At 39.5% G+C, this 21279-nt stretch overlaps 1 protein-coding gene and 1 long non-coding RNA gene across 3 annotated transcripts; both read right to left on the bottom strand.

Moving 5' to 3' along the window:
* Positions 1-342: 342 nt before the first annotated feature.
* Positions 343-5125, bottom strand: LOC144082957 (uncharacterized). Its single transcript, XR_013303414.1, has 2 exons — positions 4605-5125; positions 343-1578 (listed from the first exon to the last, which is right to left on the bottom strand). It is a non-coding gene; the product is annotated as an uncharacterized LOC144082957 (long non-coding RNA).
* Positions 5126-9094: 3969 nt separating this feature from the next.
* Positions 9095-21031, bottom strand: fbxo38 (F-box protein 38). 2 transcript variants are annotated; one of them, XM_077609328.1, is made up of 21 exons: positions 20881-21031; positions 19408-19639; positions 19051-19184; positions 18795-18958; positions 18132-18297; positions 17730-18005; positions 17536-17629; positions 17190-17320; positions 16468-16638; positions 16230-16372; positions 15543-15786; positions 15253-15420; positions 14562-14720; positions 13728-14330; positions 12747-12847; positions 11833-11935; positions 11421-11587; positions 10993-11138; positions 10540-10643; positions 10098-10211; positions 9095-10025 (listed from the first exon to the last, which is right to left on the bottom strand). In XM_077609328.1, the coding sequence occupies exons 2-21, from the start codon at positions 19578-19580 to the stop codon at positions 9847-9849; spliced, it is 3540 nt and encodes a 1179-aa protein (XP_077465454.1). In that variant the 5' UTR covers positions 19581-19639; positions 20881-21031; the 3' UTR covers positions 9095-9846. The 2 variants fall into 2 exon arrangements, with proteins under 2 accessions (XP_077465454.1, XP_077465455.1); XM_077609329.1 differs by having other exon boundaries at positions 20827-21028.
* Positions 21032-21279: the final 248 nt, after the last annotated feature.

Here is a 21279-nt window from a genome sequence, read left to right as displayed (position 1 = left end):
TAATCATTATTTTTACATATTTTGTAATGAATAAATAAGAAGAGAAATGTGCTGTTTCTTGAATTTTTGTGTTATTCGACTCATTGATGGCAGAGATCACCAATTAATTTCATTTATGAGGTTTGGCCCTCAATGTTGCCAAACAAGTTGCTGGGACATTGATGGTCCCCTATGAGGGCTTAATCTAATTGTGTATTATCATCATTACTATTTGTTTTATCTATATAAATCATTGTCATGTTGACAAAAAGCCAAATAGCAACAGCAACAGTAGTGTTATATATTCTTCGGCCATTTGGAAGACTTAAATTAAAAAAATAAACATACAACAAAACAAACAGATGCCTTTTCATCAGTTTTATTAATTTTTCAGGTTATTCCATCAATTTTGCCAGGACATATTTGCATATTATTGATCAAGACACAAGAACCTACCTGAATTTTATTTTTGAGAAGCATCTCTGACCCAGGTGTCGCTCGGCCTCGCCCCTAAGAACAGTATTTCCAGGAATCCCCCTTTTGGACAGGTGAAGGGATTCCTGGGAAAACTGGACCCCAGGAGAGAGGAAAATTGGGAACATGGCAAATTTCAGGTCATCCTGCCCACCCATGAATTATCAGAAAATGTAATTTATATATAACAATACATGAACAACACATACAATCAAATACAGTTTGTATATATCACAGACGATATAAATAATATATTTTAAAGCTGAATTAGATTACAAAAGCAGTGTTGGAAAATATTTATCATTTAATTCCCTTTTATTTTCTATTGCTAACATCATCTTGATTAGCATTCTAATCCTTCTGAATATTGATTTGGTGTATAATGTAATGATTTCCATTTAATTTTTTTAACAAAATTAAATATTTCACTGTGTCTACTCCATCTTAATATAAAAAATGAGCATGCTTTAAACTTTAAAGCTTCAAATTGATTTTTTTCCCCACAATATTCAATCTAATATTTAGTTTAAAATAACCCTGTGACTCATTTAGACTTGAATACTTTTTTTTTACAGTAGTGTTGAAAAGCATCCCTGCTGGAGGTGGTCCCAGGACACAGTGGATCCTCCGTCCTGAGCTACAGTGCTTCATCTCAGACTAGCAACTGACCAGAGATGCAGCACTGCACCACGGGCCACAGGGAGGGGCGGCAGGAGTGCTGCAAAAACACTTGGACAAGAGAGTGTTGAACAGGAAATGACTTTAACCCTCAAAGGACCAGCACCACTCAAACTTCCTGTGCTCTTCCTTCTCATGCTTCACACTGAAATAGCCCCATCTTGTAAAAAAAAAAAAAAACGAGAGCAGGAGGAGGCGGGGTTGTCTATGCTGAAATAACTCTGGTTGTGAACGTCAATACTGAAATTTTAATGAGGTATGTTAAGTTAAATGAGTGCCCTATATAAGGCTAAATGTGAGATGTGAAACCGTACCCAGTGCATGAATGGGAGAGCCATAATGGCGTGTGTACATTCTTCAAGTCAGACAGCTGATGAACGTTAGTGGACACATGAGAAGGCACATGCTCCCATGCTGACATGGTCACGCTACACGCCAATGCTGGAGCTGTAAAAAATAAAGCAGAGTGACAAATCACACTACGTACATGAGTCCCAGATGTTGGAGTCTTGATTAGTTGATAAAAGGCGAGGACTAGCTTTGGATGCTACACACAATTCCTCAGAAATATTCGCATGGCAGGGCCGGTTTTTGCTATGGGCAATGTGGGTGACCGCACAGGGTGCAACGTATATGGGGGTGCAGAAAAAATGTTAATACCCGTTGATAAACATACATCCCATGAATAAAAGAATACACTGTTGTTTCTACAGGCCAGGGCGAGAATTGAGCCACAACCGACTCGGACCAGTCACCCCTCTTTCAAAGGCATTCCTAAATAGAGCTTGAGTAAGGTCTCCGAGTCGCGACGCTCACCTGAATGAGATCGAAGCACTGGCAGATGACCCTCATTGGCCGACAACATCTCAACCCCTGAACCAAGAAACTAGCATTGCCAATCCAACCCGCTTTACGAGCGTCCTAATAAATGGGCCAGTAGGACAGACGGAGTAAAGCCGGCGTTTTGGCGGAACGCTGGGATGGACCGTGTTGGACTGGAAAGACTCGGTCGCCCCATATAAGGTGGTAGTTGCCCTCTTTATTTTTGGGATCATGGAAAATGGGATCACTGCACTGGATAAACATTCCCTCTTTCAGACTGCGATTGCTCCCACAGATAGATTGTCACCCCTCCCCGCTACGGGACCCCCCACCCCCTTTTTTTCCAGCTGGCTACATACATTCCCTTTTCTAGTCACGGGAGGGGCACCAGAGGGAGGGGGCTTCATCTCCGTCTAGCTGGGCTCAACAAGTCCATATTAAGAAGAAAGGCCTCTCGTGTTAAGCCAAGTCTCTTCTCAGGAAGTGGGATCTACTGTATGTGTGTATGTGTGTACGTGTGTGTGTGTACATGTGTATGTGTGTACGTAAACACTAGCAATAAACATGCCTGCCCTTTCTCAGCCTCCCAATGTGTAGAAATGAATTTTCACAGGGATGCAAGGCAGTCTTACAAAATCACATACTGTATATTCCGGACTATAAGTCGTACTTTTGTATAGTTTGGTTGGGCCATACTCAAGTGCGACTTTTTTTTTCTTTTTCGCCCTGACCGCTGGCTATTGTTAAAAATAATAATAATAATGTTACATTAACAAGTGCCAATTTTGTCTGTTGCTCCCTATTACATTATTACTTTAAAATATAATGTTTAAACTTGGTTTCTGATAGATTAAAAAATCCCCCCTAAAAAATGCAAGTTATACTACAATGCGACTTTTATATATTTTTTCCCTTTCATTGTGCATTCTTTACCCTCCCTCTAAAATTCCAAAAATACGATATTTACCTGTCGCAGTAATGTGGTATTCATTTGACTGCCAGTCAAAATTGGACACCTAATGCCGTCCATGCATGCAATGAGTTCAATTTTATGAGGAAAAAAAGTGTTAATTAAATGATCACTATATACAAATGTAATGTCTACATATGCGAATGCCAGATCTCCATTATACTTATTTGTATAATGAAATTATTATTTTCTAAATAAAATACACATAAATTCTTCAAATATTAACTAAAAAAACAGAAATACACCAGTTCTAGAAATCATTCGTTGTCACCTTCCTTAGTCAAACGTTCTATTATAGAGTTAACCCAAATGTCTTTTGTGTAAGTGCAGTCCCAAATGTGTGTATGTGCGGCAAGAGCCAGCGTTTGAGTGTGTTTATACAGGCCACGATAAGAGCCAGAGCGCCATCTCTTCTGCAAAGCCAAACATTTCCTTATATGGTCCTATTTCCCCCCTCCCGCTTCTGTAAATCACACACAGGAAACCCACTCCATTCGACTTCATCTGCCCGTCACACAAAAGCTTTGTCATCGGCACCCATGTACAGTAAAAAGGTAGAAATGTAGAAAATAAGCCCCCCCAAAAAGAACCATATATGACACTAAGTTGTCAAAAAGTGTTGTCATTTTACCGTAATAAAGAACGAGCCTAACCCTGAAATTGAGTTTAATTCAAATATTGTGTGCATTGTTTTACAATTGATGCGTGGACTCATTTTTCTTTAACAATCAACCCGCCAAAATCTGCCCAAATAGTCGTCATGACTTCCTCTCATGTGAAATTGACCCTGGGAATGATGTTCTAATGGTCCCTGTGGGGGAGCTGATGTGAGGGTAGGGTGGGATTGGGGGTCATGTGAAAGTCTAGAGCCCCCCTCAACCCCCCAAAGATGTTTCATCACACTGCAAACTAACTAAATAAAGCATTTCCTGCTCCCTTCAAGAACATTCTTTCACTGTTGCTACAGTGGACGTCTTCACAAACTAGTCAATATTAGATTGTATAGTGAATTTAACACATTCACTGCCATTGTTGGGGCTACGCATAGATAGATGCCTCATCGGTTTTGACTGGGTGAGATTAGATTGGACGACTTGCGCTGTCAATGGCACAGGAAAAAATGTGCATTCATAAGCCTGCTTCTTAGTAATAAATGAATTGGATGTCTATCATTGTCAATAGCAGCCAATAAATTGAATCCTGTCAAATAAATAAATAAAATCATAATAATACAAAGTGTTATTAGGGGCATAACCGTGTGAATTTATATTTTTGTTCGTTATAGTATATCTATATAAAGATAAAATAATTAAATTAATAAAAATTCTATTCAATTATTTGAACTGAAATATAATGACAATAATAATTGAGACCTAATGTCTACATATAAGGACATTTTGGGTCATGTTGCCTATCTTTGTGTTTATTAATTCAAAAAGAAATAGATAGAAACTGCAATAATAATGAACAATAAAAAGATTATAATAATAATTGAAACCTATTATCAACATGAGGATATATTTTCACCTTGTAGGTTTAAATAGGCCACACTTGTATTGCAAATATTAATATTGCAGTCAACATGACGCAAAGTGGTCCACATGGGCTTTAATTGATTTTTTTTAATGACCAAAATAGTCACCCTTTTAATGGTTAATGTGATGGCTAGCATGTGTCTCACCGCTCGGGGAACGTTGTCCGCCAATCCTCCGTCTGGGAGCGAAAAAAGCCTCGGCAGAGTTCTGAGGGAATTAAAAAAATAATAATAATCAGCAAGGTATTAATGAGAGAAAATATTGTTATTCCTAGAAAAACTCAAGTTCAAATCTTCAGGCCTCAAATTTGGATTTCTTTCAATATTCTGATTGTAGCTTGCAATTTTGTTCTACTATTACTCGTGTCAAATTTTGCCAGGCCAGTAAGAATGTTTGCAAGCAAAAAGTGTATGTTTCATTTAAAATAAATACACATTTTACTTGTCTATTTAACAGGGACCTTTCTGCCTGACTTTGTGACTATACATTAAGGCCTGACTCCCCATGGGACATAAAAATCATAGAAAAGGGATTTAATACTAGTTTAGTGTTGTATACTTTGATAGGAATGGACTTTCGGGGCAGGCGCAGTTGGATTGCACAACTACATACTGTCATTTAGGTCAGAATTAAATCAATTTCATGACATCATCACCTAGCCACATTGGAAAGCATCCTTCCTTCTGTGTGAGCTTCAGTACCAACCGAGTTGGGAAGAAACGGGTCAGAATAGGGCGAATATATCAAAATCACACAGGGAAAGCAGAAATCGGGCTTTTAAAATGTTCACTTTGTCAGAAAACGTTTAAAATGCGATAAATGTCCAATAAAAGGAGGAGCTTTTTAAAAAAATAAAAATAAATGATCAGGTGCAAGAATTAATACTAAGTTGAACATGTCATTTTCCAGATAATAAGACACGCTATTTAGATATTTTGCCTGGGTCTGTGATTTATATGTCTTTTTCCCCCTCTTTGACCACCGACTGCTTGCTAGGTTTTTTGAGGCTGTCATTATCTGAAAAAATGTTATATTAGCAGAAGCCTGTTGTTCTCCATTTTATTACTCTCACTTTTGTTCTTGGTTTCTGCTAAAATCAAAAATCCCCCTCCTAAAAACGTACACTCAAGATGGGCTATATACATTTTAAAAAGTCATTGATTTCTATACAATTTTGGAGATGAGAACACAAATTCTGAAAGTGATGCTTGTAATCCAAGTGAAGTTAATTCCAACTCATTGAAGAAAAAAAAAAGGTACAAGAACAGGGTTCGCTTTTCATACCTTGTTTGTTCGATGTCGCTGGAGGAGAAAGTCTTGGTGACAGAAATTCTGGCTTACGAACGCTTCTCTAGAAAAAAAAAGGAAAAAAAAGATCAGCATCAGTGCCGGACGGACCCCTGTGGGCTCTGCCCGTTGTCTTTATGAAGCGCGAGGACCTCCGAGCTGCGCATTCCTCCGTTGCCTTGTATGGTCACGGCAGGGCGGGTCCGGCGCCGGCGCCGGCCCCTCCGCACATGACTGATGGTGCTGATGTCAGAAGACCCCAGAGCCTTCAACCGGTGACCCGCCGATTCTGTCTGGGAAAAGGCGAGGACGCAGAGGTGGACGGCGATTTAGGGGTGAGGAGGAGGACTGGGAAGAGACTTGCAGGAGTTGGAAAAGAAGAAGAGGAGGAGGAGCAGGAGTAAGAGAGGACATACATTTCATTTGGGCAATGGGAAAAGAGTTTGACATTTTTCAGATTTCTTCTAAATTTGGTCTTCTTCTGCTTGACCAGCCTGACCGAACCATGCATTCAATGAGCATGTGTAACTGATTAGAGCGAGAGAAGGAAGAAGGTCATTATTTGGGCGATCTGAATGCACCAATGCATTTGAGCCTGCAAGAATTCAACCAGTATACCGAGTTAAAATGAAAAATTATATATATTTTCAGATCCACGATGTAGGAATAGTCACCAACTTTTCATGGCCTTTCCATTGTTGGGTGTTTTAGATAAAGGATACAAGCTAATACATATAGGCTTATATATGACTAATACAATACTCAATAAAGATGCAAACCTAGGAATACACATACTACATAAATAATGTGTATTTCCAACTACAAGTTGGACCTGAGTATCAAGTGGCATTGGCCAAAGAATGCATAAAATGGGTTAAAATGTTGTGTTTTGCAAATGTGTGTGATGCAAATTCATCAGAAACCATGTGGAAATGTTATTTGTTAAAGTAATAGTAAAATACAGAAGGACAGAAAATCAGGCATCTATTCATGTAACATATTAATACTTTTTTGTATAACATTAGCCTACAAATCATAAGTTGTTGGCATTCAGAGTGCCAAAAATAAAAGTGTCAGATGAAAAAAGTGTGACTTATAGTTCAGAAAAAATAATACACAACCAGCTATCAGTAAAAAAAAATAATTAATTAAGGCTGGAGCGACTTGTTGTCGGTAAAATACGGTAATCAGACAATAAGAAATCAAGTATAGTGTGATCTATGGTCAGGAATCAGATGAAAATTTTGCAAATGTCCAATTACCAGACACTTAAAAGATCCTCCTGACCGTTGACTCTGCAGTGAATGTTTCTCCTGCAAACTTCGACTTTGTTCACCTACGCCGAGTCTGACATGAAGAAGTCAAAGGGATTCTTCTCTCTGTCTTTTTTGTGTCCTCATAAGGTAATGTTTGGACACGGTTCACTGTTTACAGCAGCTTACCAAAGTGAGCCATTAGATATGGCAACCAACCATGGACACACACTAAAGTACACTTACACCCACGCACTGTCCAACACGCTAACACAGAATGTGGTCTTATTCCTCATAAGGACTGAAATTTAAGAAGAAGTAATTGTCCGTAAAAAGCTTGTGAAACAGAGTACTCGTAAGGCATCAACGTAAAACGTTTTGAGATACTTCCATAAATAGTTTTTTTTTTTGTCGGAATAGCCAAAGTTCAAGACCCTCACTCACTCACTCACTCACTCACTCACGCATCACTAGCTGGGTGTAGGGTGAATTCCGATACTGGTAAATCTTCTTGTCTAGACTATATTTCTATTTCGGGGTATTTTTTTCAACAAATCCATATTATTTAAAATAATTTAGGGTAAATCCAGATGTTGGAGGACATTTTGGCTTCAAAATTCGAGCAAAAAAGTTATCACTTTTCTTCATAGCCATCAATATATTAATAATAAAGCTTGATGAGGGGTGAATGAACAATTTATTTGACCGGACCTCCCTGTTAAATTGATGCGGACGTGTATTGCTGTTTTACTTATTCTAATGTATTAATATTATTAAAATAATATAAAAGATACAATTGTGATGATTTTTTTAAATAGCTGTTTTGCTTATTCTAATGCAATAATATTCAAAAAATGACAAGATACAATTGTGATGAATATTTTTTTAAATAGCTGTTTTACTTATTCTAATGTTATAATATTCAAAAAAGAATATAAAAAATACAATTGTGATGATTATTTTTTTAAATAGCTGTTTTACTTATTCTAATGTTATAATATTGAAAAAATAATATAAAAAATACAATTGTGATGAATATTTTTAATAGCTATTTTACTTATTCTAATGTAATAATATTGAAAAAATACAGTTGTGATGATTATTTTTTTAAATAGCTGTTTTACTTATTCTAATATAATATTCAATAAATAATATAACAGATAGAATTCTGATGACTATTTTTAATAGCTGTTTTACTTATGCTAATGTAATAATATTGAAAAAATAATATAAAAGATACAATTGTGATGAATATTTTTTTAAATAGCTGTTTTACTTAGTCTAATGTAATAATGTTCAAAAAATGATAAAAGATGCAATTGTGATGAATATTTTTTTTACATAGATATAATGATGGATATTTCAGTTTTTTTAATGACCAAAAAATAGTTACAGGATTTGAGACCATTATGACAAAGGGTCGAGCGATTCAAAATGGCTTGGATGTCCATTGCTGTCAGTGGCACTAAAACAAGCATTCACAGCCAGTCTTTAAGATTCATATGATTTTGGACTTAAGGTCATTCTTTTTCAGAAAATGCCAATTGACCCAGAAACTCTGGTATTTTGTACGTGGTTCATTTCAATTGTGATGTATTTAAGGCCAAATGTCCTCCAACTGTGCGAGATATTTTGGAGTGGGTGATGGCCAAAGTGCGTTGAGAGAAGGTAGCTGTTCAGTGTCAACGGAAGTTCAATGACAAGCGAACGCCGTGGGCAGACTCACCGTGTTTACGTTCCCCGACAGGCGCAGGCGGGCCAGTCCGCTTCACCGACCGCTCTCGGGTCTGGTCTCGTCCTTCCCAAGTGTCAAAGCAGGAAGAGCCACGATTAGTGGCTTCTACATTGGAACAACGTGTACAGGAGGTGTTCAATCTCCGGCTGCCATCGTCTTTGTTCTGTTACTCGTCCGCAGGGAGTCAAATTTCCGCCTTCATCTGCATTCCATTAGTCTCTGGAATAGTAGCAATACATTTCAATTATTTTAAAGTGCATCATTACAGTTGTGGTTATGACGTTTTTTTTTTTTTTCCACCACCAACCTTTTGGTTTTAGATGGGGAATTGCAAAAGGGAAGTCAAAAACCAGGTGAAAAGTTCATTTTTTGCCCAGTTTTATTTTTCATGTGAAATAACCTTTTCTTATAAACATATAAACATCATGGAAGAATGCGACTATTCACAAGGTCTGTACATTTGTTAACAAAAACAACGTTTTTGAACTCTTACCACTTTTTTTCATTTGTTCACCTTCATCACATAAGTAAGAATTATGGTGAGGAAATTCAAGATCTGCCATACATTAAATTAAAACCGGAGCCAATACTCTTTCCAACAGGCACAGATTTGGGTTTGAAACACATTCAGGCACCAAAGTTCAAACGTTTGTACATTCAAACTTAGTTGACCATATGGATGCCATGAACTAACATGCAGGGAGTCCACCACTTTTTTGTGCATGTTATTAAAAACAATAACTATATTGTTCCAGTGGAAATATATCTGTAGAGGCCGGAATGGCGAGAATTGTCTACGCTTAAGAGTCCAATTGTCCAAGGAGTTTTGAAACACCAAATAAAAAACAAACATGCACATCTACGATGTATGCATTAGAAAACTTTTTCGATGTAATGGAATACGGCATCCTAAAAAAAAAAAGGAGATGCAGCGTGAGGCCTTTTTCGAAGGAATGAGAGCGATAGCACGAAAGGTTTCCTTATTTGGAGTCGTGTTTACAAGTGGCCCATTTTGCCGCCTATTTATCTTTGGCACCGCCCCGCAGTTGCTTTCCAGTCGGGGCTTTCATTTGCTAAACGCAAAAAAAGGGGGGGAAAAAAGTCAAGAAAGGGTTAGATGTAGTCGTCGTCAATAGGCTCGCCCGGCGTGTCGCAGTGATGAAGGAAGAGGACCACCACTCTCTGGAACACTCCTCTTTTGCTCTGTCGCCGCTCGGAGATCTCTTCCCCGATGGTCTCCATGCAGATGTCGGCCGACAGCTGACCCTTACGCCTCGGGGCGTAAATGGTGGCTGGTGGGGGAAACGGCGCGGTTACGGTTAAAAGTGCCTCTCCTCGGAGTTGACGGGGGACGGCGCACTCACTGCTCTCGTCGTCCTCGAAGTCGTGGCGGGCGTAGTTGTTGGGCTCGGCCGCTCTCAGGGTCCTCAGCCAGGGGAAGTCAGTTATCATGCTGTAGGGGGCGCCGTCCAACAGCCCTGAGCAACACATCGGAGATTTCATCAAAAGCAATAGAAGAAAAGCTTATCGCCGTTAATTAAAGGTTTTTCAAAACCTGTCTGAATCGAACTTTACGCGTGTGTTTTGGGGGGAAATGGACAAAATGTGGCTGCACTTCCACTCGCGTCCACTAGTAGGGTGGAGTTAGCCCCTGACTTGTAATAATTGTGCTTAGACGCAGTTTCCCAGCTCGAGTCCCATGTGAATTAAAATTGTTATCCTCTTTTTTACAGTGTAAAGATGATCTCAAGTGAATCTTATTGCACTTAAGTTTCACACATCAAAGCATGTCCCAGTGAGTTTTACCCTCAAGTGTATAAATTTCTCGGCCCCAGGGGTATTTGGGATACTTCTTCACATCCTCCTCTGTCCTGGTCGCCTCTGGGAAGAACTCGTATTTGATTAACTCTCTGCAAAACATAGAAAAGTGGAGTATGAATAAGCAAGAAAAGACACTACTTACTGGACGCAAAGCTGTTTCCACTCATGGTCAGACCCTTACAAATACACAAAAAATGACCAATGTGGGGAAAAAGCATTTCAACTTTCTTGCATTTTTTTAATTTACACATTAATCAGAAAATATGGTACAAATAAACCAATCCCGGCCAAGTTTGGACATGTCTGGTTTAGATTGAGAACAGGCGTTTTTGGGGATGTGTTTGTTTGTTTTACTTGTGCAAATGAGGATGTGTGGGGAAAGACTGTGTAAATACAGCCTTTAACAGCATTTTGGAATAAATCAGGGATAGTACTCACTGGCTGATGTTGGCTATGGTGTCCATCCAGCTGCGAATCCGGACCTTGTTGCGGATATTTGGAGGATTGCTGAACTCGTGAACTATGGCGATGTGATAAGGATAGGGACCTTGGAAAAGCTGACGTTCCAATGCCACGGAGTTAATCTGAAGGGAATCGCCATCCAGTGAAACAGAGAGATAATTCAAATTAGGTCACAGAAAAAAAAAAGTTAAATGTCGGGTTATATTATGTTATTATTAACATTACAACCAAGTTGGAATGTCAGCCCATAGCTAAACCGTCGCACAAAAACGCCTCATTTGTCACGAAATGCAGTCTAGTGGTCACACAGACCGTACGTCGGCAAAAGCCAATGTCAGACAACCAATTAAAAGAACGGTAATGTAATGTTGGATGGGCAAATAGTGCCCTAAAAAATCTCCGACCTGGTGCATAGGCCGCATGTAGATGATGCGATTGCGCTCTGGAGGCATTCTCAGAATCTGATCCAGGACCTGTTCCATGTTCAGCTTCTTACATTGCGCAAAATCAAACCTGTTCACAATAGGAGCGCTTTCCACTCGCAGCTGCTTTAATACTCGACATCTGGTAGCTGATGGGACAAAAAAGCAGAAAGCACAATTTTGGTTGAATGTGAAAGTGTCAAATTAAATATAGATGTGGGCAAGAGGAGCCCAATGGGGAAGAAAAAAAATGCCAAACATTTTCTTCAGATGATGAACAGCATTCATATTACTGTATTGCAAAATGTATGTGGAACCTTGAGTGGGCTTTATTGTCAAAGCTTTGCTAGTGTTATTGTCCAATTCAATTCAGTTACCAAAGTTTGTGCAATACCGTGAATAAACATCATTTTGGGACACTCTTTGAGGACCAGGTCGGTGATTCCGCAGTTCGTTAGGGTGATGCCCACCAGGTTCTTACTTTTCAGAGACAACACCTGAAAGAGGCGTGATAAGAACATTTTGAGAACACCTTTCAAACTCAAAAGAGCAATTAACACCTAATATCTCAATCAAACTTTTGGTAGAAGATGAAACAGCAAAGGCTTCTCATTAGCTACATATGAGTTATATTGAGCTAACATTAATGCAGGTCTGGCCAATATACTAATTTACTTCCGGATGTGCAATAACAATGTGGAATATCTTAGATTGTGCAATATTTTAGAATTGACCTTGCCAGGATGTGACTTTTTATATTACTTATTTATGTTTTTTTTTACTGGGAAAATGCACTTTGTGGAGTAGCACCACCAATTTCGTTATACGCAGCTGTGTATGATGACAATAAAGGCTTTTAATTTGAAGTAATTTGTGTATATCCCCCGCCAATGATTTCTGTGACACTCACAATCAAGGCAGTTGTTTTGATTAAAAACAATTCCATGATATGTTTTATTATTTCATCTACGTTAGTATAATGTCAAATCTTAGATATTGACAAAAATGCACAATTTCCAAAATCAGTGTAACTTGTCTTGTATTCATTGACAATTCTCTAAAACCATAAATGCACCCCAACCCTCCAAAGTTATAGAAAATCAAGTTTAAAAAGTAAATTGTCATCATTTTTAGCCAACTGGCCCAGCCCTTCAGCTCAAGACCAAATTGTCAAATGCGACATCTAGCGGTACGTTACAATACTTCATTTGTAATCTCAAAACAAAACAAACTATAATAGCTTTATGTAGTCATAGTTGTGTGTGTGTGTGTGTGTGTGTGCGTGCATGTGTGTTTGTGTGTGTTGACCTGTACATGGTCATCCTCTGTCACTGGGTCTGAAGTACTGGTTGACTTGTCAGCCGTTCTTTTTCTCCGAGTTGTTCCTCGAGGCTTTGGTCTTGGAAGTTCTATTCACAAATAAACACATACACAAAAAAATGGAAACCAGATATTGCTCTTGAATTTTGTTCAAAGAGAATTCGTTTTTGGAAAATAAACTTCAACCCAGCCTTTTAACTCTTTCAGTACTATTGACAAATTCAGACGTTGAAATATGTGGCTATTTTATCCTTCTGCTGTGAATTTAAATTTGTTTGTCAGTATTAGACGTCCAATCTATTTGAACACCTGTTCATTCAGTGCACCTTCAAATGATTTGAACCTCTATCGCTTTCAATGGACCCAATGAGTCAATTTTGTTCGAATGGGAACCTTATTCAATACGATTAAAAAAATGTTTATGAAGTGATTTTTTTTTTTTTTTACAAAACAGGGCTTGACAAAATCCTGTTTCAATTTGAAAAGATACGGTCAGGGTCGGGGGTTTCTTTTAATTGGTACCAGGTGGATTCAAACAATCAGTCAATCAACCTAATTAAAGTGTTGCATGCCACATTCAACTGACCAACGGAAGAAAATGAGAGATTTCTGCGGAGATTTGAGAGAAAATGAGAGTGAAGTCAGAACGCTAGCTTGATATTTGTGCCACAAAAGTGTCACAAATTGTGCAGAAATTTAAGATCCGTGACCATTGGTGGACATTGTCGTTTGAGCCAAAGTGGACACCATCGTTGCAAGTATATCTTAAAAAGGTAAGAGTGGAATTTTCCATGCCCTTCATTAAAACAATGTCCCAAAGTTGACAAAAAAAATGACATCCAATGATCTACACTAATCTCAAAAAATGTCTAATATGCATCTCTTCACTCACTTTTAGCAGAAGGGAGGAAACAATTTCATCAACGCGTATGCAGATTATATTACGCAGAAATGTTGTTTAGTGCTTACCTGTCTCAGGGATTAGGGATGCAGAAGCCATACGAGTGCAGGACCGGGTCACGGGTCGTCTTGGTGTGGAGGAGTTCTCTGCACTATCCAGAGTTCGCTTACAACTTGAACGCTGCGCGTCAGGATTTCGTCTGTGTCTCTGCCCCGAAGCCAGGCTTTCCACCGAATTTGCCAATTGCAAATGTTCCGCACGAGGGGCGCCGGGTGTCGGCCTCCTCCCGGCTTGCCTGCCGCCCCTGTCGCTAGTCGTGCTCCTAGACTGGTTTTCTGTCCTAGCATGAGCTCTCCCACTTGAATTATCCACCCTCTCACGTACCGAGGGCGCCCTAGGTTCGATCGTGCCGGGACGTTCGGTCGGCAGCCGTTCCGCGGCGGCGCCGACAACGGCGGCCCTCACCGAGGCCGCCCCTGGTTCTACGTCGACACTTTTACCGTTAGTCCTTCGGCTGTTCTCGGACGCGGCCTTCATGTCCGCTTTGATCTGCTCACTGGTCACCTGACAGCTCTTCTCGCAGCTGCCCTCTAACTCGCGAGGCTTTAACGGAGTCGTCGCCCCCAAAGCAGCCCCGTTATTAGTCCGCCGTAGAGGAGCTTTCCCTTTACCTGGAAACACACGGCCGTGTTAGCGTTATGGTATATTTGCGTCCGGAATATGATGTATCCCATTCCTATTAGGGGTGCATTTTTCCATTTTTGTTTTTTTGGGCATATAAAAGAATGTCCATGTGTCACCCTTTTTAACTTAAAACTGGTCTCTGTGCACCCCTAGTAATAACCCCCACCGACGACACATAAGAAACTGCAAAGGCAAATGAAAAATCTTCGTGCTCGCACCTTCCGTGCTAGAAATGGGCCACTGCGAACAGGAAGTTGCTGGAGTTAGTCTTGAAACGAGGCCTTCCTCTTCCTCGCTGTCTGAATCAGAGAGGGCCAGTGGGGGCTTCGGTACGGCAACACCGGGTGGTCTATCTTTCTGGACTAAACCACTGGGACCTAGAAAAAGGCATACTAAATTGCAGTTGGCTATATAATTGTGCAATTAATCAGTACGCAAGTTATCGTGAAATTCCTTTCCTGACCTCTGTGACCCACAAATGTTTTACCCACATACTGAACTGGATGCATAACATACATTATAGTAATACAAATAAAAAGGGACAACAACAGGCAATAGGCATCTGCTAACGCATATGAACATTGATTCCGATACCTGTAACCTTAACTCAAAAAAATAAAAATCACTGTCTACAAAAATCCTAATCTCACGTGTAATCAAAACCAAATCTATTCGAATCTTGATCTTCAGTATCACTTATGAACAAATCTGCCTACGAGGTCTACATATGTAAATTGAACCCAACTATATAAGGAGTAGGTTTGGCTAAATTATAGGGTGGGGAAAAAAGTGTGACTTATATTCCGGAAAATATGATATTTAAGCAAGGCTAACAAAACAGAGAATTGGATTGACAGCAACTATAATTTGGCGTATACTTGGTGATGAGAGAAAAAAATGAATTCAAACCTGCTTGTTCTTCATCACCATCAGTTGGCTGTGGTGAAGCAGCAGGATGACTGGGCCCAGCAAGCTCCTCGCCATCTGCTGCCAACTTTTCAGCTCCATTCACTTCAAGTTCTGGCACTGCCTGCATGTTCTCCTCCTCAACCTGTATCCCGTTGACCTCCACCGGTCCTGTGAGAATAAATGACTCCAAGTCATGTCTTGGGATCTGGGTAAGAACTTTAAAGTTCTCTGGACTTGCACACTGTACTCTCAATGCCACTCCACTTACTGGTAAGGGTGATGGAGCTTACCGTTGTGCTGTTGCTCCTGTCTTTGAGTGTTGTAAACCGGAGGGGGTGGCGGCGGCGGTGGTGGTGGAGGAGGGGGTGGGTGTGGAGGAGGTGGCGGGGGAGGAGGCAAGTTGGCCTCGTTGTTGTTGTTATGATGCCGGTGGTTGTTGTTATTGTTGTTGTCGTTGTTGGAGTTCTGGTTACTGACGAGAGCCGAGGAAACGCCGATACCAGTTCCTGCGCTCAGGCCGACTCTGGCACAGCCCTGACAAACGCCCCAAATGATGAGCATGCAACAAAGCGCATTTAACGAAGCGCAAACCCATTGCCAATGAAGCAGAATAAAATGATTTGCATATCATTTTTAACCTATGTTTAATTACACTGCAAAGACATTGAAATTTGGGCGTGAATGGTTGTTTGTCTCCTTGTGCCCTGCGATTGGCTGCCCACCGATTCAGGGTGTCCCCCCTGCCTCTGGCCCGAAGTCAGCTGGGATAGGCTCCAGCACCCCCCGCCACCCTAGTGAGGATAAAGCGGTTAAGAAAATGAGACGAGATGAGACATTGAAATTTCAAACTGATGAACTTTTGTTTTGGTAAATTTTATCTTTGACATGTATGCTCTCTAAAAAAAATATGTAAAAAAGACTATTTAATTTGGTGCAATGCAGGATGATTGGGTGTTGTTCAAAATATAGTGGATTACCTTTGGTGGTTCTCGAAACATCTGGTCGAGACATATGAACTCTAAACTGGGAAGAGCTTCGATGAACTGGGAGAAGGATTCCAGTTTGATAGCATGACAGCGTACCAGAGTGATATCAACAAGTCGGCTCCATCTGGATTGATCTAAGACGCAAAAAAGTAGCACAGAATGTTTTGCTTGGGACAGACATGTCTGTACGTAAATAGGGGAAGCTTCTCAGAAAAAACTTTTTTTTTACCTGTAATCCAATGGTGAGGGTTATGAAGGTGAGGACAATTGTAGATGAGCAGGTACTTTAAATTAGTGAATACTTCATTCACCACTTGAATGCCAATATCAGTTATGATGCCTGGGTTCTCTACCACATCTGCTAGGCCATACTTCACCAGCTCTGAATGACTAATTTTACCTATATACAGAAGATACAGCTTATTAGTTTCAGTTTTGATAGTCTTCAAATAGCTGTAACCAGTAAATATGATGAAAAATTTGGCTACAATGTGAATATGGTGGGAGACACATTGAGACGGGTGTGTCATCTTTCTCTGAAAATGTGGGTAGCAGACAAAGTCAAATAACTGTGACTTGCAGAATTTACACCGAGGTTTAGTGTTCGATTCCCTGCCACGGTGCCCATGCCTAATTATCCTTCAGCAGGCTAATCAATTCCAAGTTGCTACTGATGTTGTGTCATCACTATGTAAAATGAGGATATAGTGTCAAAGCATTTTGGGTGCCTCAATGGTGGAAAAGCGCTATACAAGTCAAAGTCTATTTATGAATCACTGTCAAATATAACAATACTATTGAAAAACGATAGCATTTATGGCGCCAAAAACGAGTGCAGGGGAATTAAGGGGCCTAACAGAAAATAACAGAGAAACACAGAAAAAAAACATTCTGCCCAAGCAATAAACTGCAATTATATTCACATCTAGTTTCATAATTTCATGAACTAACATTGGAGCAGGAACTCGTCCACGTATCCTAGATGAAGAGTATCAAACTGAGGAAACTCTAGTTCAGCCATCTTCAGAGCTGAGAACACACCATCCTTGGTCAGTGATGGCTGGATACGTAGCTCGTGAAGTCTATTAAAACACAGTGATGGAGAGATAAGCTATGATTAGTGTGCCTGACCACAAATGTCACCTGCAAAATTGATTCATTTCGATTTATTTAAAAAAGAAGTGATGATATAAGAAATGTGTTTTGAGTTACAATAGTGCTCAAGGAATTATTTCAACTCTTATCTCAAGACACCATTGTACTGTATTGACAAGTGTTTTTTTTAAAGACCAAGAACCTGCGAGCAGCAGTGATGACAAGGTAACCCAAGTCCACCTCTAGGGCATTTTTACAGGCTCCAAACACAATGGTGTGAAGGTTTCGAAATCCCCCTGCAATGAAATACCGTTTTATTGTTGTATTGGAAAGATGAGTCTCCTTAACGAGTAGACATTTTGTTTTTAAGGCTGCTGAAATGACCATTTTCCTGACCTGATCTCCAGCTGTCCTCCACCACATGTTGGATGAGCCCTCCGAGGAAGGGTACCCTCACCAACTCCAGTTGCTCGAGATTTCGGGCGGAAGCTAAACCAGTAACCAGGGGAACGTATTTGAGGGAATTAGTTGGACCTGCGCAGTTCCGCATGACAAAGGATCTCAGGCTCACGCAGAGGAACTCTTTAAATGGCTGAGGTTTGGTGAGACGGACCCACTTCAAGTAAAGGTGGCGCAGCATGGAAACACAGGGGATCTCTGGGACATTTACACCTATCACAAAAAACAAACAAAGGGAAAATACATATATCAATGCACCTTCAGATTTTTTGAACCTTACAAATGGAGAAATTGTCTTTATGTTGTTACTAAGAAATTGTCACAGAAAACCAAACTAACCAACAAGGTGAAGTGTCTGGATTTTTGCAGTAATGGGGATAATCAGTTTATTCTCAGCAGGAATTGGGAACGCTCCGTTACGATTGCGGAACTTTCCAAGTATATGAACTTGCGGCATGTAGTTCCAAATGGCTTCTACCAACTCAAGGTGGGACGTCTCAACACCCTGAAAAGTAATTAAACATGACACTATTAGATTCATAACTCAGTGTTAATATAGGCGACAGTTTTAAATTAAAAGATTTTCAGACGGCGGTGTCCATTGAGATTTATTTTACAGTATTTAAAGGAAATATTTTTTTTGTGGAAATGTTTTTGATCTTTGAGGTCATCCCATTAAAAAAAGGAGCAAAAACAAAAGTCTTGCATTTATGTTTCAACCCACGAAATACTGTATACCACGGGTCGGGAACCTTTTTGACGTAAAGAGCCATAAACAGCTCCTATTTTCAAATATTATTCCTTCAGAGCCATACTCAGAATTTTAAGTGTAAATATATGAAAATGTGTGCACTTTTTTTAGTCATTTCACCACTTTTAAAGTAAGAAAACGTCTCTGATTTCTTTTGACAACATTTTTACGCTGTTGCTAATCAACAAATATGTATGCAGAAAAATCTAATGGAGAAAAAAGGAGGTTCCCTACCCCTGCTGTATACTAACCAAGAGACTGGGACACGCTTGGAGTGCCTCCACCACACCCGGTATACTAAACGCCTCATAGCCTCGGACTCGTCTCTTCTCGAGATATCGGGGGTGCAGACCATACAACTGCTCCAGGTCAGGCATCTTCTTCAAAAGCAGCAAGAAACTGCTATCTGTAAAACCTGAAGCAGAGAGCACAATGTCAAATAATGTGAATCTTTTCGCGAACATGCTGCCAATAAATAAGAACATGACTTGATTGCAAAAGGCTTACCTGAGGGCATATATTCCCACCAATGACCAGCACAAAGATCCACTACTTTGATCACACGCAAGTAAAGGGTGACAGCTTCTCTAAGCTTTCTCGACAGACACTCCATGCACATGATGTCCTTCATAGGAAGGTACCTAAAAAAAAGTGCATTAATTTGAACAGCTCAACTTTATTTACAAACCGCTTTCAAAACAACGGCTGAAACATCAACAACAATGATAAATATCTGAATAAATAACAAAATCTGCTCATAATGAAGTATCAGTTGTTAATATAAGGTGGATCAACTACGTAATTAAGCAGTCTGAAATATATATGTAAACATAAAATATGACAATCCAAGTGAAAAGACCCTACCTGAATATATGGCATAAAACTTCATGCGATAGTTCATTGATGTAGTCCTTTGGTTCCAGGGGTTTCAGAGACATTTCCCCTCCACAGTGAGCCCCCAAAGGCTGGAGTTTAGAGGCCTTCCTCCTTGGACCCATTGCTTCAATGTTGCTGGTAGTGGTAATTCTCAAAAGCATTTAATTTCCACTCTTTCACTGCCTGGAAATTACTTCTCAGGCATCACCCCGAATTCTGACTACCAAAGCACAGAACAAGAAAAGTCAATGGCTAAAAGTGACAAAGATAAAAAATACTTTGAAAAATAAATAAATAAAATTCGGCAAATTTTGTGTTGGTCTATAATTCTTCCTTGCTGTTGATTTTTTTTCAGCTATAAAAGTAGAACAGTATTTTTTGCCTGTCAACAATTAACAATTACCCTTATATATTAATTACTGTACATATTCGTGTATATTAGTGTTTTGTTCCTTTTCAGCCTGTTTTTAAGTTTCCAATGGCATAATGATTTTTAAATTATTTTTTTTAGACTAGGACATTTGAGAGTTGTGACCAAGACCAAAAAAAAATCTATATACTGTATTTGTTGCATTGTTAATGTTGCAGTCATTTAAAGGTTTGGTGGAGTATTAGTAACACAACAATCAAACTAATTTGTTTTCCCCTCATTGGAGATATGACCCCAAAAAAATCCATATTTTATTTCCAGACTTTTTGGGGTCAAGACCAAAACAAGACCAAGACCATCACCATGTGATCTTAAGAATAGTCTTTAAATACAAACCACTTGGAATTGGTTGCTTGTTATTCTTCCAATCTTTCATTCATTTTATATAACAGCATTACTTGTTTCTTAAACAACAAGACTAATGCCAAAACACAAATCCAGGAGAACATGGCTGGAATTGTTACTAGTGAAAAACAATACATTTTATACGCCATTAATTTAGGACCACGTTAACTAGTACGTTACTACATTGTTGTAGGTTGTTCTATTTAGGGGGAAAAAACAAACAGACACTGGAGCAGGAATGTCACATTTTGCAAAAGTGTGCGTATTCTAATTGTAACAAAATGCCACGTTATCTTGTCTGCACATGCAAGAAAACTGCAAATAACGAGAAGAAGAAAACATTTGTTTCCGATACCGATGTTTAAACGCGTGGGGTTAAACGTCAACACATGCTCAAGCATAACTAAAGTATGCCTGAAACGTCAAAAGTCTTGCTTGTAATCGCTAGCTGAAACGACAAAGGACAAAACTAAAAAAAATAATTTTAATAAGACCAACATTTATAGAAAAGCAAACGGAGAAAGATCTCGTTTTCAACTACTGTCATCTTAATTCATGTTATGTATCCAATTCAACCTGTCTTTGTCAAAGCTAGCTTACTAGTTAGCATGCCCACTGCTAAAATTGCTCACCCGAGTAAAAGGCAGGATTCACGGTGTCACGTCTGCATTATTTGGATGACAAACCTATTGGATGTTTATCCATTCCACGATGGAATTGCTCTTCGGTCATCGCCTCAGCATATCGGAGATGCTCGTATCAGCAGCCGAGCGTAAGCACAGCTTCTTCCCATGCGACTGTGGACGGCGACGCTTGGCATTTCCTGGATCGCAAGAAAGAGGAAGCTTTCACGCTCCGCCCCTTCGCCTCCATCTCCCTACTTGACGCAAAATACTATGCACATCGAGTAAACAATTCTTTAAAAAACATCATCAAGTAAAAAAGTACGAAAAAAAAATCTAAATAGATTTAAAAAAAACTTGTTCATGTTGTGTAGGGGGTAAATTGCAAGATTATTTTCAATCGAGCGTTTACTGTGAAATAATGATAATTTCTCAGTTTTTATTCAATTTACAAACAGCTTG

This window comes from Stigmatopora argus, chromosome 9 (genome assembly GCF_051989625.1).
Source record: "Stigmatopora argus isolate UIUO_Sarg chromosome 9, RoL_Sarg_1.0, whole genome shotgun sequence".
Classification (NCBI taxonomy): domain Eukaryota; kingdom Metazoa; phylum Chordata; class Actinopteri; order Syngnathiformes; family Syngnathidae; genus Stigmatopora; species Stigmatopora argus.
The sequence above is the reverse complement of the archived record's forward strand: the minus strand, read 5'-3'. Positions and strand labels throughout refer to the sequence as shown.

Excerpts from the sequence above, each read along its gene's own strand:
- fbxo38 (XM_077609328.1), bottom strand. The coding sequence starts at position 19,580 with ATGCTTTTGAGAATTACCACTACCAGCAACATTGAAGCAATGGGTCCA. Across the intron at positions 16,373-16,467 it reads CCCTCACCATTGGATTACAG|ATCAATCCAGATGGAGCCGA; the intron begins GTAAAAAAAAAG and ends TTTGCGTCTTAG. Across the intron at positions 10,644-10,992 it reads ACCATAGCCAACATCAGCCA|AGAGTTAATCAAATACGAGT; the intron begins GTGAGTACTATC and ends TATGTTTTGCAG.